Genomic DNA, 17,009 nt, shown 5'->3' on the forward strand with positions numbered 1-17,009 from the left:
TAATGTTTCTCTCTCATCAATGTTTCTAACTCTCTATCCCTCTCCCTTCCTCTCTGTAGAAAATCAATAAAATGTATTTAAAAAAAAAACTTACATCATCTTCATTCAAACTAGGAAATAGCATATTGTTCTTCCTAGGGAAAAAGACTTTGGAAAAATACCCGGAGGTGGGGTTCTTTTCAGAATTAACAGTAATACCTGCTGGACCACATTAGGGAAATATAAGCGTTCTCAGCCTCTGCCCATCTCACTATAACATATGCTCTGTTGTATTTCTAACTTCCTGAAGTCAACCCAAGTTGTGGTACATGACCTAGAATTGATTTCCTTTTAAGAGAGCTAAGCGTTATTGGAATTGATTTAGTCATTCCCAGCTTAGTCTCAGTTCTAAAGTGTGCCATCTGAAGGGAATAGCACTCAAAAGATTCGAAATGAATGGATGCTACTTTTCCATAAAGAAAAACACTATTTTATATTTATATCATACTTTATAGATGGTAAAATAATTTTTAGCATATTCAACAACACTTGATCATCTTTTATATTTTGCTTTGCAAAATAAAAGAGATTATCTGAGTTGCCGATTAGGCTTCTACCTTATAGGAAGTAGAACTAGAATTTACCAGTGGTTCTCAACCTGTGGGTCGCAACCATTGGAAAACACATATGGCATATTGGATATTTACATTACGATTCATAACAGTAGCAAAATTACAGTTAAGAAGTAGCAACGAAAATAATTTTATGGTTGGGGGTCACCACAACATGAGGAACTGTATTAAAGGGTCGCAGCATTAGGAAGGTTGAGAAACACTGAAAGATCTTCTAAACCAAGTCTAAATTATGTAACCTCTTCATAAGAGTTCTCCTAATTAGTATTTACAACATTCTCATTTAAATATTAAAATAAAACATAGAATTGCTCTCTTTAAAAAAGTTTTAATAAAGTTGAGGAGGAAACTGGTCTTGCAAGGTGTGTCAGGCCATAAAAACTGTGAACAATGCACTGCCCTGTGGGGAGGGGGGGGTCATTATCGCTGGCCCCAGGACAGATCATCGGATATGGCCTGGGGACCCCCAACACCTGGGGGCCTTCCTGTAAGCCCAGGAAAAGGGGCGAAACCATATCTGCAAGACAAAGACCCCAGAAGATTATAAAAAGTGGAGCCCTCTGTGTGTTTCTTCACTCTGATTTGGAAATTATTCCCAGAGTCCACTAGTGTTATTAAACGGGGTCCCTCCCTTTCTCTAGGAAGCGTGCTTGGTATTGCTTTGGTCTTCTGCAACAAAGTCACCTATAAGTTTACACTGGATAAGTTTTGATGCAGCTGGTAGGTCCCTCTGGATACTAGATATGGCATTAATTTGACAACAGTTCTGTTTACTTCAGAGGCAGTGGAGAGGCGTTTAGCCTTATTAGGAAAGGCCTTTAATTTATTTTCAGTTAGAAAACTTTGCTAGCACAATTACATACAAACTATTTTTAAATATCTTAATCTCCATTGTAAATAGGAATGTTATTTCCTTAACAGCTACAAGTTTATATGAAGTATTGAAGTACAGATTTACTATACACAATAAAAGATTACTAAAGAGATATGTAGATATAACCCAGTTGAGGAAAAACAAAAGTCTTATGAAATGGCACTATTTTTTTCTATAGGCAGCTACTTTCTTTCTCCTTTTTTTTTTTTGTTAATCCTCACCCGAGGATATTTTTCCATTGATCTTTGGAGAGTAGAAGGAAGGGGGAGAGACAGAGAGAGACATGGATGTGAGAGATACACAGAGATTGATTGCCTGCTGCATGCACCCCAACCAGGACTGGGGAACCAGCAACCGAGGTTCGTGCCCTTGACTGGAATCAAACGCAGGACCCTTCAGTCCGTAGGCTGACACTATCCACCGAGCCAAACCGGCTAGGGCTAGGCAGTTACTTTCAATGACAATTAGATTTCCAAACAGAAAAGTTGATTTATATTAATGAACCAGTTGATATTATTCATAGCTCTCAAAAATTAAAAGATAAACAGTATTTGAGAATTTTGTGTTTACAGTGTACAAAAGGTCGTTCTTTACCTTTTCACAATATGTTCATATCTACAACCCAATAATATGTCACTCCTTTGGGTGAGCATTTATGGCCAGCAATTTTTAATAAATTTTAATAAGTAATAATTACATTTAAATGGAAACCAACTAGTTCTTGCTTTTAAATAAAATAGAGTATGTATTAAAATTTTAAAATAAACATGTTAGAAACAATAAGTTTCAGCATTTAAAATAAGAAATGAGTACCTATATCTTAGAACTGTATTAAACTTTAATATCATATAAGGCTATTAGTGTTAAATGAGTTGCATGAAAATATTTGCATATGAATTTATCCTCTCCTTACTTAAAGTGGTTTCCAAAAAATAAACCAATGAAAACCACACACACATAAAATGGTTAAAAAATACATACAGTGTATATATACACACATGTATATGGCAAAAATAAAATCAGGGTAAACAAAAAACTAAAACAAGTTTCTATTTCATAAATGCATGCATTTTAGATGCATGCATCCAAATAAATTGGAAGGCCAAAAAATGTTGGCATTCTTGCACTGCTGAAGAGTTTAAAAGATCTCTAAAGCCAACATTAATGATACTATTCTCTTCTACTAGTCTCCTATCTGACTTTCTCTGTACCAACCTGATGAAATATTCTCTTTTGCCAGCATTTAATATGATACTAGTCAAATTTCATTAAGGTTAAGCCTATGCATACTCCATCTTTACAATCCTTAGAGTACATAGATAGCATGGGTCTTTGCACATAGTAAGCACTCCATAAAAGACTAATGAAAAATAAATAAAGTAAGTATATCTTACCCATCCTTCCACACTAAAAATAAATATGTACTAAACACTTACTATTCAGGATATGGATAGTGTGGGAGCTACAATGTGTGAAGTAGCTATTAAGCAAAGACACTGACGACCTTGTTGGGGATGCAAAAATAACACATGGGTTTTAGGCGTTGTTCTTTAGCACATATATTATAAATTTATAAAATATTAGAGAAAAGGGAGTAATGTAGGATGGAAGTCACTCTTTCAAAATCAACATTAGGTGAAAAACTAGTCAATTTGTATTTTAAAATATCTCAGCATAAGAATGAAATACTTTTCCTTTAATGAGAGTATAGTAACCCTTTCTTAAAGTGAATTAGTGTTCCAGATTTTGAAATTAATTTATTTTTAATTTTAAGGGAACTTGGCTCATTACTTTAAAGAAAAAAAAATATTCTGGCTTTATAATCAAACCTATTGTGTTTGGAAGCCTCCCAAAAAGCTCACATGCTTCCTATGGTGCATTTGCCACATGCTTGCTAGAGCTGACAATTTTTAATTTACTGGTCAGATTCACATATTGTTTACAAGCATTATACAAAATATCATCCTGATTCACTAAAATTTCATTGTGGAAAAACAAGGAAATTACAGTGACTATGACTGACATCAAGTGGGCCTTGGATCTTAATTATAAATGGTCAAAATATAATAATAATAATAACTGGCTCCCTTGGCTATTTTCTTACCAGGAAACAAATGAAAAAGGAAAATTTATTTCTGACCTCAAATCCCAAATGTTTCATTTTCATTTTCCCCAAGTTAACTTTCTCACCTAGCTAAGCAGCATTTCCTGCTATTATTAGCTGTTGGTCCAATCTCACTGAACAGCAGCCATCCAGCCCCTCGCTTCAATGAGCTTAGGGACTCCCAAGGAAACCCCTGTATGCAGACTTCTGCTTACAGCGCCTAATTATTTTCTAAGAGATAATGGAGCATTTAGAGCTTAGATTAAATTTGTAAGTGGATCAAAACCCTAGATAAAATTGCAGTATCAAGCATCACTGTAGAAAACCCTACGCCTTTTAGTTTTGAGATAAAGAGCCCTTGCTGATTGCTTATTTTCTGTGACAAACTGGTCCCATAAATTGACTACCTCAGAGGTGCTCATTCTTCTGTCTAATCACACTGTGCTAAATGAACTATGCGTGAAGTTTAAGCTCTGAGCAACAAAAACAGGCCTTCTTAGGAGCTGCAGCAGCAGTTACAAATGTTCCAAAGACTGTCTTGATATTTTGGTGGAAAAACAAACAAACCAACAATTGAGCTGTTTGTATCGCATGCATATTACAACTTATTGTCTTAACAGGCTAAAAGGAGTATGGATATGGTAATCCTGTTATGCAAACTGGTAATTATGAGCTTAACATGTTTATACAATACAATGCATTAGAATTCTTTTTGTTTGTATAAATCAGAGGATTTGTCTGGAATTTTGTCTGGTAGGAAGTCAGACAAACTCAGTTTGATTTCCTAGTCTGAGGGCAAGAATGAGTGACATAAAATGTCATATGAAGCAATAATAAATGAGAAGAAAATGATGAGGTCATCGACAGGGCTTTAAAGAGCAAGAATACCTCTTGAGGAAACCTTGAATTCAATGAATGCAACAGGTCACCTCAGAAACTCAGAAGAAAAAACTCAGAAAAAAATAAAAGTATAAAGGAACTGCTGCTACTTGTTTTATCCCTATGACAACTGTCTCTCACTTAGATACTGTGATTTTTGGAGAAGACAGAATAATGGTATGAGAAACCAGTAGACTTTGGAGCTGGAGAGATTTCTGTTGAAATCCAGGTTCTGTCTTCCCTTACTGGCTTTGGAATGAGAAAAATGATTTAAATACTATCTGTTCTCCTCACAAAAGAGACATATTAATACCCATCTTCAGACTTTGCTTTTCCTCAGTCCAGATGCAAAAATATCATTTCTTTTGTTACTTTCTAACCTGTAATTTTGATGTCGATTTTATGTATTAGGTTCTAGAAAATATAGTTTAAAATCTCTGCTATGTATAGTTGATTCGTGGTAAACATGATCGAAAACACACCAGATGGATCCCTTCTCATTCTGATTTTGCTTCATCATTGAGTTGCAGTTTTTGTCCAAATCCACCATAGCATATTGCACAGATCAGCTTTTGCAGCTTAATAAAGGGAGGGAGAATTGAGTGCAAACAAAACAGTACCCAAATTCATCCTTGTTTACATAGTATCTTTAATCTAGATGGAAATCACTCCATGTGTGATCCAGGATTACTGACTCCTGTTTCTAAATGTGTGCTTAAACGAAACATGAAGCTCTCCAGCAATCTTAGGTGAATCTCTGTCCATATCCATGTCAGAACATCCTTGTACTATAATGTAAGGATGATGATGGCATGGAGGCAAGGCTGACAGAGTTTCTATTGGCAAAGATTTTGATGCAACCAAACTCTGTCAATTTGTTTAGTTCTGGACAGTCTACGCTTTGCAAATTGTAGACACAAACCTATTACTAACATAGCATTGGTGTGAGGATCAAATGTGAAATACATTTGATCATTCTGAGAAAACTATTATAAGAAAAAGTTTGAGACATTCTTGTGAAGTAGTCTCTTTTGTATTATCATTTTTAGCAATACCAACTATTTGCTAATTGTAATAGATGACTACCCTGTGGTGAAATTATATTTGCAAAGGCACAGCACATTAAAGTATGGTGGAGAGTTGCCCTAGCTGGTTTGGCTCACTGGATAGAGCGTCGGCCTGGGGACTGAAGGGTCCCAGGTTCGATTCCTGTCAAGGGCATGTACCTTGGTTGCAGGCACATTCCCAGTAGGGGGTGTGCAGGAGGCAGCTGATCGATGCTTCTCTCTCATTGATGTTTCTAACTCTCTATCCCTCTCCTTTCCTCTCTGTAAAAAAATGAATAAAATATATTTTAAAAAAAGTATAGTGGAGAGTATGTTTGCCATTTATCCCTACACCACAGTGCAGTGAACATATATACATCATGGTTGCCATTCGATATGCAGTGCTGGAGTTAAGAGACAATCCCTGTTATCAGGGATCCTGTAATCTAGTGGTGGAGAGTGGGCCTCTACCATAAAAACTAGGATGCATAAACCTATCATAACCTATCATGATAGATGCACTAAGGAAAATTTCTGAGCGCTGTTAGTAGGATACAATTTAGATTAAAGGGGTCAGCAAAGGGAACTTGGAGGAAGTATAGTTAGGCTGAGAAAATAAGGGTAACTAAGAGTTCATTATGTGGCACTGGGGGAAGGACACTCCAGGCAAAATCATTGCTTGGCTTGGTTGGCTTGGAAGAGGAGTGGTAAGAAAGTCAGTAAAGAGAGAGAAGACTGGGACAGTAAGTAGGAGCTTCAGGAGCCAAAGATCTAGTATTTTATTTTACTTCAGAAAGACACTAAGAAGTCTTATTCATGCTTAGTATTGACAATTGGAAGCTATTCTCATAATTCAAACTGAAGACACTGGTGGCTTTGATTAAGGTGGTGCCAATGGAATATAAAAGGAGGAAGCTGCTCTCCAAATGTGTTTTTGGCACAGAATCAAAGTTTTTGCTTTTGAATTGGAAATGGATATTGAAAGTTTGAGAGGTTGTCACATTCAAGAATAAATCCTAAATTCCTAAAAGAGACAAACAGTGTGGATGGACATACAAATTATATAAATAGGTAAAAGTGAATGCAGAGGAGATTTAGAAGAGAAGATGGAAGAGGTACATTCTGAATGTGTTATACTTGAGATGCCCCTGAGACCTCAACATGGCCATATCAAGGACAGAGATGAGGTCAGTTTTATAAAATACACTACAGGTGGAATTTGATAATCTTGCGAGATGATCTAGGGAAAATGTATAGATTGAGAGGAGATATAGAACAAGGCACTGAGAAATAATATTTCTGGGACTGCTTACTGCCAGCTTAATATTGAAAAGTGAGAAAGTTGGAGATTTTTGTAAGAATGTCATTATAATGCTGGGCCATGAATATAAGTGGGCTGTGGAGGGATGTGAGAACAGGTGGCAGTTGAGGGACAGTGAGAAACAGGAGAGAGTCAATGACTGGGAGATATTGAAGAGGATAAAGCGTTCCTCACTTAAGTACTATAGAAAAATAACTAGAGGAGTTGGACAATGTGGTCAGAGAAGGGGGTGTTTGAAATAGTAATTTCAGATGTGATGTCATCTCCAGCCAAGTTCTATACACTAACAGGTTGGGTAAAAAGGACAGTGAAATAAACTATAACAGAAATAATTTACTTTAGTCACTATTTTTTTTCTTTCACTTTAGTAGAGCTTTGAAAGAATTTAAATTCTGTCTCTAATGGAATGTATAGATTCTCTTCTGAAGATATTATTTTTATGAGTAAAGTAACTATCTAAAACTTTTAACTACTTTATTTTTTTAAAGGAAAAAAGGATTTAACTAATTTTTATGATCATACCAACAGTATATAATCCTGTGACATCTAAGTAATGGGCCTTAAAAAAAGAATTGTGCATTTCTTTTTACTTCTAAAATTGATGAATTATATTCATGTATGTAAATGAGAAAAATCTATAAAGTCTAAAAATATGATTGGATTAAATTATATGAATTTTTTAAAATCCACTATTACTATGACACCGAGTCTAGCTAAGAATTAGTGTTAAATGCATAAAGCTATATGCATTTAATGTAAAAATAGGGTTGTAGAAAAAATATCTTTTCAAATCATTTTGTGATAGGTCTGCTATAATCTGAGAGAATATACAAATTCTGGCAACAAATTATATTAGTTCAACCCACTAATATGACATAAGTTAGTGTTGAAACAACTCCTGTCAAGACATTGACTGTTATAAAGGTGATATATAAAAGAGAAACATATAAAAAATTCACATGAAAATTACTTCCAAAAAATAGCAACATGACAGTAGCATAAGATAAACAGGATGTCCTATTGTATAGGGTGAGGGAAAGAAATAATTCTTCTTTTAATAAGAAAATCACCATTTACACAATAAGTCTGGGTGATTTGAAATGCATTTCCTTGCAGCACTTGACTGTGAACTCTGTAGTTGATTTGGTGGTGAAACTGAAGCCAAGGAGACTCAGCTAAATTTAGCCATTATTGATAAGGCACTAGAATTTAGGATAATTATAGAACTTCTTTTTTCCAAATATTAATTTTTAAGAAAACAAATTAATTTAAAATAATTAAAGACATATTCCCTTCTTAGGCAAATATAATTATGTCAAGTGATAGTGGATTTAAATATTAGGGGGGGAAATCACAATAATGGTGGAAACTCAGGAAAACTTAAGAACCTGCTTGATTTAAATGGACCATGAACCCCAATTCCAAGAATCCTGTTCAATAGCCTCATTTTTAGGCATGTGTTCCACACCACATAAAATAAAAGACAAAACAAAATGAAGCATTTCCCCAATGAAACAGTGTTATTTGAAATAACTAGGAATAGATGTAAGCATTCTTCTTATAAAGGTGGACCTTTAGAATAATTTTCTAAATGTCGCTCAATGTGATATTCCTTTATGGGAATGAAGAGTGTACTGGCCATTCACTAGCAGTATGTTATTACTGTCATTATGAATCCATTAGACATATTCAGGTAAGCTGAGTAACAGCCTTGTGACCAAATTCTCCTTCTCTGGCTTTTAATGTAGCATTTAATAGAACACAAATTGCTTCTTATTTATTTTTTTCCTATAGTAAATATTCTAAGAAAATGTAAAAGCCCTCTCCTTTGCCCTTGGATATCAATAGAAATGTTAAATGCAGCGAATTTTCAGTATTAAGTTGCTGCATTTGTATTGTTTATTATAATAACCAATAAAGCAGAGCTATGTCAGATAAAACTAGTAGGAGAGGTTATTGAATCCAGAATACTCGATCCTAAGTGTAAAGTTTGGGGAGTGGTGGGGAGATGTCTAATGCTTAATAAGAGTATGCAGTTTCCATTGTGTTTGGAATCCTCTATAAAAATGGTATAAAACACATGCACACATGTACAGATAATACAAATACACACATGCATTTGTTTGTGAAAGAGACAGGTGGCATGGTTGCAGTAGACCTTATCTGAGTTTGAAAGTTATGCTTGGAACACTCTAGTCTAGTTCTGTACTAGCTAATTTCTACCTGCCTTTCTTTGCCCAACAGCTCTTTCTACTAAGCCTGTTTTACCACCCTTGGCAGGTAGGACATGCAAGAGCGTTCAACCAATGACTGGCAGCTGGAGTCTTTACATCAGCTTCCATAACCCTTGAGTAGGATAACCCTGAAGTATATGTCCTATACTGGCTGCCAGAGTCTCTCCAATTTGAAAAAATAAAATAAATAAAGGTCCAGTCACTCACCACGGCAGCTTGCGTTAGTGACTCCCCTGTCTCCTTTCCAGACTGTCCTACTGAGAGTCCTTTACCTCCCAAATGAACTACTTTCACTCAAATCCTTGTCTTACCTTCAGCTTTTGCTTCTAGAAGAATCTAGACTAAGACATATGCCAACCATATGACTTTTAATTTAATAACCCTGGGAATATTTGAAATTTCAACTTAATACTTAGGTACAAATTACAAATAATTTTGCTTACACAAACCTTTTATTGTGATTTAATATGCTGTTCAAGTTTTTATAATGATCTGCACACATAATTGATGGGCTAAAAATGTAGGTATGAGATGTAGGCATATGTTTGCCTTAAAACTATACCAGGCTATTTCAAATACTACTAAATTCACCATTAATTTTGCCAGTTCAACTGTGTTTTTATTAATTCTCATCTGATGATATATTTTCCCCCAAGAGTTTTAGAGAGAGTGGAAGGAAGTGGGAAAGACAGAGAGAGAAACATTGATGTGAGAGAGATACATCCATTGGTTGCCTTCCGCGTGCCCTGACCAGGGCAGAGCCAGGGATTCGAGCCTGCAACTAAGGTATGTGCCCTTGACTGGAATGGAACCCAGGATCCTTCAGTCCACAGGCTGACGCTCTATCCACTGAACCAAACTGGCTCGGGCTAAACTGTGTTTTAATCATTGTATTAACCTTATAATGTTTTTAAATGTCATAAAAATAGTAAGAAGTGTTTCTGCTTGTTATGTATTGATATCCTGCCAATAGCAATTGATCAATCTGCTAATCTTGTAGCATTCATCCACAAGGAACAATGGGAACAGTCAAAATATTTTCCTTAACTTTTAAAAAACTTAAAAAACAAACAAACAGATCACCATCCATCAACCATCTAGGAAAATGACTCCTTTCATGACTCCATCACAGCTTCATTTCAAATTCAGCAGAAACCTAAGACTTAAAGCTGCCATCTCACTCATGTTACCATGGGAATAGACCTCAGATCAGGGAAAAAGAAATAGATGGGGTTAGGAGCTCTCAAATAATCATTCAAAATCATGATGAGGGTTTTAGAGCTTCTTTCTTAGGTGATGATTTTGTAGCCTCTTAACCCCTTTTTGCCGGTCTGTTTCCATGGAAATATGACAGAAATGGCTGTACAAGCTTCCTGCAGAGACCATTAGCGTTCATGTGAATTTCAGCTTCCGCTGCAGTCTAGGCTGGGCAAGATCTTTTTTCTATCAGTTTTACATATTAACCTACACTGTTCCTACACTTTGGCATTTCCTTTCTAATTTCTACTTTCTTTGAAAATTCTCTTCACAAATTTATAGCAAGATCACATTGATTTGTGATATCACTGGACAAGGCTTCAGGTTTACATTTTAATATATGAACCAGGACATGTAGCCGCAGAGTGTCAGAACTTTTAGAGGCCTACAGAGGGAAATATTATTTAGTTACTAGACTCAAAGTCTGATAGATAGGTTTGGTGTTATCATCATAATTAGCTAGTTAATGTTAGTAATAGGAAGAAAGCAAAGGGGAGGCCAGACATTGTAAGCATGGCCATCTGGGCAGAGTCAGCAGGAAGCTACAGCTTCACACTCCCCAGGAACCACCAGTCCATTCCCTGCAGATCACTGCGGGGAGTGATTGAACAAAGGGATGGACATGCACAGTGAAGTCAGAGTGACAAAGGGGAGGTGCTTGCCTGCCAGTCTGGATAAAAGGATCATTGGCTAGGAGGGTGGTAGCCACTACAAGGTGAAAAATCTTGGAAGGGAAAAAATACCCAGAAAGAGTCTTCTTACTCCTTTTTCCCTCTCGCCCTCTTGTTCTGTGACCTGCACTCACCATGTGCTCACCTGTTCTCTCTCCAGAGCCATGTGGCCTTAAGCAGCTGCATGGCCCATGGCCATGAGGACCCCACACACAATGGACTACATCTGGAAACACAAGCTAAGCTAGCCAGATGCGGACTAGACTGGACTGTATTTTAATTTGGAACAGATATTCTGGATAGTGGCCTTAATCCTGGCCCTGCTGAAGACAAGATTGAGCTTTTTCCATGGCAAGGCGGGATTTTGGAGGGGAACCCTGTTTATTTTACATCATCAAGCTTTCTATGAAACCCTATCCTCCCATGGGGGCCTCTGCTAATTACTTTTCCAAGAACTCCACGTTCACTGATAACATTGATAGATATGTAACAGGGGTGATATTTAACATATTTAGTAATTGATAAGGCATGGCACCAACTGATCAGAGTAGCAGGTTTGTATTAGCTCATTACCAGCCCCATTACTACCAATAATAATTTAAACTAAAGTAGTTCTACGTAAGATGGTTAGCATCGTACCCAGATAAAATCTCTAAGGTCACACACTGAGCTGCTATAAAATTTACAAAAGAGTTTATAACAGGAACTGGGTAGAAATAACAGCATGCTATGTGTATAGCTTCATCTCTCCTACCTACTGAAATTTGCTGAACAGCTCAATCCACAGGTTTTGCCCGGGGAAATCTTAAAGTTCTGATTGACCTTATAAAGTACTTTTATTCTTCAGAACTCTCTTATTTTATAGTTACAGTTTTTTACCTTTAAGATCTTGTCTTCTGAACTTGAATAAAAGTAAATTTCAATGGGTAATTATTTGATTTAGCTAGATTCCTAATTTAAATTCAATACAAACTAAGTTACCACATTAATTACTCTCTATTGATGTTTTCAACTAAACAGGTCATAACAACAATAATATCCAGTGCCCCAATAATTTTTCAAATCATCATCACTACTCCTAAATGCAGTTTGTCATATTAAACACATGGCCCTTGCGGGCAGGGTTTGGCCTGCAGGTCAAGTCTGTACTTCAGATTATTTGTGTAAATAAAGTTTTATTGGAACACAGTCATATCCACTTCTGTGTTTCCTCTGTCTATGGCTGCATACTTATTAAAAAGACAGAGTCGAGTAGCTGCCACAGAGACCACATTGCAGAAGAGCCTATTTATTCTCTGTAGTCTTTTAAGCAAAAGTTTGTGACTCCCAGCTCAAGCTTTTGATTTTAATAAGATTATAACATTTTTAGAGTCCTTTATTTTAATTCTAAAAGCAGTATTTAATAATAGACAAAAATGAGATTGCCTATGTCTGTACTTACGTCCATGAATTCCACATTGGCTTTGGGACCAGTTGTTTCATTAAGAATCTTAATAGCCACGGGAATCTTCACTGTTTCTCCTTCAGGTACCCAGATACCCTTTGAGGGGAAAAAATTTCACATTAAATCTTTATTAAAACACATACAATATTCAATCTAGGAACAAAATTTGATTTAACACTCAACCTATTAATTCCTTAAACATAATTTACAAGTTCTATATTCTTTCATGTAATCAACAAATATTTATCAAGCACCTGTTTTATGTTACAAGTTACTCAGCAACTTTGTCTGCTTTTGTTATCTGAAGATGAATTGTACATGTGTTCTGCTTTCAGGGTGTTTACACTATTATAAAATTCCATTTGTGTGCATAAAAAGGCGGTGAATAGTGAAAACTCATTGAAACAAGATATAATAATATATTTGATGTGAATTATATCATCAACTTTCCAAGACTTTGAGAAGGCTGTTCCAATTTTTGAACTTCAATTGTCTCATTTGTAATTTAGAAGGTTGGACTAAGTAATACTGGAGGTTCTTTGCAGCTTTAATATTATCTAATTAATTCTGAAACCAGAAAAAGAAAAAAAAATGTTCTCATGTTCCTGAAGTTTAATTTACAAATTAATTTTCTAAGGTGATTATTTAAGAATTAGTTTTCAAAGGCAAATACTAGGGAGTATTAAGCACATATTGATTTGTCTATATTATTAAATAGTGTTCTGTATCAAGGATTTTTATCTCTGAAGTAATATAAAATACTAGAGGCCCAATGCACGAAATTCGTGCATGGGTAGGGTCCCTAGTGGCTGCCGGCTGCCAGCAAAGGCCTCCCTTCCCCCAGCTGACTGCCGTGGCTGCACTATCCCACCGGGGAGAGGAGCCTTGGGTGGTTGGCCAGCCGGCCCCACCTCCTGGTCAAACTCCCGGTCCTAAATTTGCATGTTAGGCTTTTATTATATAGGATTTATTTTGGCCATTGCCAGTTCTTTCTTCTTATGGAAATGTAATTATAATATCTAAACAGGATCTGTATATTGGAAAAGTATACAGAGTTTAAGTAAAGTACAACATTAAACTAAATAACAGGATTTCTGCATAAACAACTAACTCGTTTGATTAAGGACCATGATTTTGGTAAGGTTTAGTTGGATGCATGTATTACACAAGAATTTTTTTTTTCATTCTCAAATTATATTGAAATAATATTCAACTATCAGGTGACAGACTGCTGGCTGAGGAAAAATTGATCATCCTTTAACAGGTGACAAGGATTATAATAATTAATATTTATTGAGATATTTTGTGTACCACACAATTTATTGGATTTCTCATAATACTCTGAGGTAGGTGCTTTTTTAAAAATTTATTTTTATTGTTAAAGTATTACAAATGTCCCTTGCTTCCCCCATTGACCAGTTCCACCCTGTACCACTCCTCCCAGGCCTACACTATTGTCTGTGTCCATGGGTTATATATCTAAGTTCTTTGGATAGTTTCTTCCCACTCCCTTCTCTCCTTCCCTCTGAGATTCGTCCATGCTCTGGATCTATTTTGTTCGTCAGTTTATGTTGTTCATCAGATTCCACATATGAGTGAGATCATGTGATACTTGTCTTTCTCTGACTGGCTTCTTTCGCTTAGCATAATACTCTACAGGTCCCTCCATCTGTCTCAAAGGGTAAGAGATGCTTCTTTTTACAGCTGCATAGTATTCAATTGTGTAAATGTATATTTATACAATATACAAGAATATTTTTAAAGAATATTGTCTCCAATGAACACATAAGGAAATATGAGGTTATATTTAAAAAGTCTCAAATTTTTTATTTGTTAGCTCTGAAACTGAAAGAATCATCTTAGGTCAGTTTTAACATTAAAATGAAAGAAAGAAAAAAAAACAGTCTGTGATTCCTGAACAGAACATCTCTACTTCATGTCTTCCTTAAAGTTAGCTGGTTGTAGTCATAAAGAAAAGATTACACTTTTTTCTACATTGTATTTCTATGCAAAATATGTATTTGTGATACCCAAAGTTGTAATAAGGTAAGGGGAGATCTAAACAAGAATTATTAAAGAGTCAAAATAATAAAGAAAAAATGGACATAAACCTTTAGAATGTGAATATAAAGGTTATATTCATTTTAGAATGAAAAGGGAAATCTGTATGTCAAGTGCAAAAAAACAAGTTTCCTGTTATATAACAATTTTCAAAAATCATTAATGCTTAAATGGGGGGAACAAACAAAAGCCCATCATCCATAGGCTACATTTTCTCAATGATGGTTCCTAGGGTGGAGAACAGAATTACTATTTTTCAATAAGGTAACATCAGAGAGATTAACCTATAAAGCTATTGCATCAATATTAAAATATTCCTAAAGCATACTTTTGAAGTAAAAACATGAATTCAGTGTTAACTAATTTGCAATGCTTTTTAAATAAGTATAGTCATTAATTTCTAGGTCCCACCAGGCAAAGATACCCATAATATCAGTTCAAGGTTGCGTTGGTGGTATAGTGGTGAGCATAGCTACCTTCCATAATATCAGTTCAAATCTTTTATGTTTAAGCAGAGAATATATCCAACCAGGAGAAATAATTAACCAAATAATTGCCTAAGTCAATTTGCACTGTGTAGTCAAAAATAATTCTTTATAGTTTAAACAGTATGTCCTTGTAAGAATTAACATATTATTTAAGACATAGGGTTAATGATAGACACACTACAGTTATGACTCAAACATCCTTATGGAACGTTCAATAACCTTTCAATGCAAGTAATTTTCATAAAGGTACAACATCATGGTCAATAGATAAATATTTGTTCTTAGTGAAAATATTAATAAAGCTTTTTAAAAATCCCTAAATGGGTAATATTTTCCCTGTTGAGATCACAAGGTCATATTTAGTATTGAATCATATGGTACCAATGATTTAAAATAATATTCAATTTCCAAACCATATCATTTTTGAAAAAAATATAAGCGTGATAGTCTGCTGGAAACAATTAACAACTGAGTTGTCTTATAAATGGAAGTCCATTTTTTTCTACCATAATAAAAATAGAGAAACAGGATAAATTGTGTTTCTTTGAACATACAAAGAAATGATATATAGAAGGCATCAAGTAGGCCTACAGTCATTTCTATTCAATTACATGCTTAGTTAATAATTTCATTACCAATGTCTCCCCAATAATTCAATAAAAACTCAAGGAAATGAAAATAATAATAATAGTAATTTTGAATTTAATTGAATAAAAGATGTATACTAAAATATTAAGAAACTTAACCTTAGGATAAAACAATTTTTAAGAAAGAAATTTTATTGCTTTTGAAACATTCAGTATAGAAAATTAAGATTTATATTTTAATTTTTAAAATTTTGTTTCAAAATTTTTGTCTTAAATAGAAAAAAATAAACATTTAAAAATGCAAAATTTCTAAGATCCCATCTATTTTAACAGATCCTTACTAATAATAGTCTAAGTAATTGTCACACCGTGATGCCTTCACGCCGTCACAAGATGGCTGCACGCACAGTGGGCGTATGCAGGTGGGTGGGGCTGGGCTTGACGCTGCATGTGAGGCATGGAGCCTGCCTGGGAGTCTCACCTCCTTGAGGCGTGGGCTGCCTAGGAGTCTGGTGAGGCCTGCCTGGGGGTCCTGCCTCCTCCCAGCTCCGTGTGGCGAGGCCGGCCTGAGGGTCCTGGGGATCCCCGCCTCCCGGCTCCACAGGGCGTAGAGGTGTGACCCCTGGATCCGGCCTACTTCTTCCGGGCAATCCATGGAGGAGCCCAAGATGGGTGGGCGGGGCCAACCTCTTTGGGACGATTGATTGCAGGGCTCCCACACTGATAGGGCACAGGCCAGGCTGGGGGACCCCCCACCCGAGTGCATGAATTTTGTTCACCGGACTTCTAGTATGTTTATAAAAATGTAGGCTTGCATGTAGCTTTAAGAAATATATAAAACTGGCAAAGTAAATTTGGAAATTGGAAGAATGAATATTACAAGAACTATTTAGCACTGACCAAGCAGAATTTCTTCTTCGTGTTAATTACCATCGAAAATAAATTTCACCACTGTTAATTATGGGCCTGGACGATGAATTGGTTTTGTGATTAAGCTAAAAAGTAAACATACAAATGCCACCATTTGAACTCTCCCTTTCCAGAAATGCTTCTCTTATTGAAAACGGGTGATGTTACCCTCTCCTTCTGTCTGACCTGAATTTCACAAAAATACTCACTTTTTTAGTTTGCATACAATGGTGAGGATGTAAAAACTGGATATTTTTCTATTAAATCATACATGTTACCAGAAAGACAAAAAGTGGTTTAGGTACTAGTCCTGTCCTACTAAGGAGCCAGCACACTTGTGTGGATTCTAATGAGATTAGCTAAATGGGGAGAAGTTTGAATGAAAGAGAAGAAAAGAAGAGGGAGCGATTGCGACACATACCTGGCCTGTCTGGGATTTTGTAAGAGCTCTGTGTAGGGGTTGGGAGCTGGATATTTTGGATGAGGGTAAAATTTGTCCGAGGGGAGATGATATCAAAAGGGG

At 35.8% G+C, this 17,009-nt stretch overlaps 1 protein-coding gene across 1 annotated transcript in view; it reads right to left on the bottom strand.

The window, feature by feature from the left end:
- Window positions 1-17,009, bottom strand: part of ERBB4 (erb-b2 receptor tyrosine kinase 4) — a 542,534-nt gene that overhangs the window by 172,749 nt on the left and 352,776 nt on the right. The window contains exon 16 of the mRNA XM_023763286.1: window positions 12,439-12,537. Within this exon, the coding sequence (XP_023619054.1) occupies window positions 12,439-12,537 (99 nt within the window). The remainder of the gene's footprint in view (window positions 1-12,438; window positions 12,538-17,009) is intronic.

Source organism: Myotis lucifugus, unplaced genomic scaffold (assembly GCF_000147115.1).
Source record: "Myotis lucifugus unplaced genomic scaffold, Myoluc2.0 scaffold_3, whole genome shotgun sequence".
Taxonomy (NCBI): Eukaryota; Metazoa; Chordata; class Mammalia; order Chiroptera; family Vespertilionidae; genus Myotis; species Myotis lucifugus.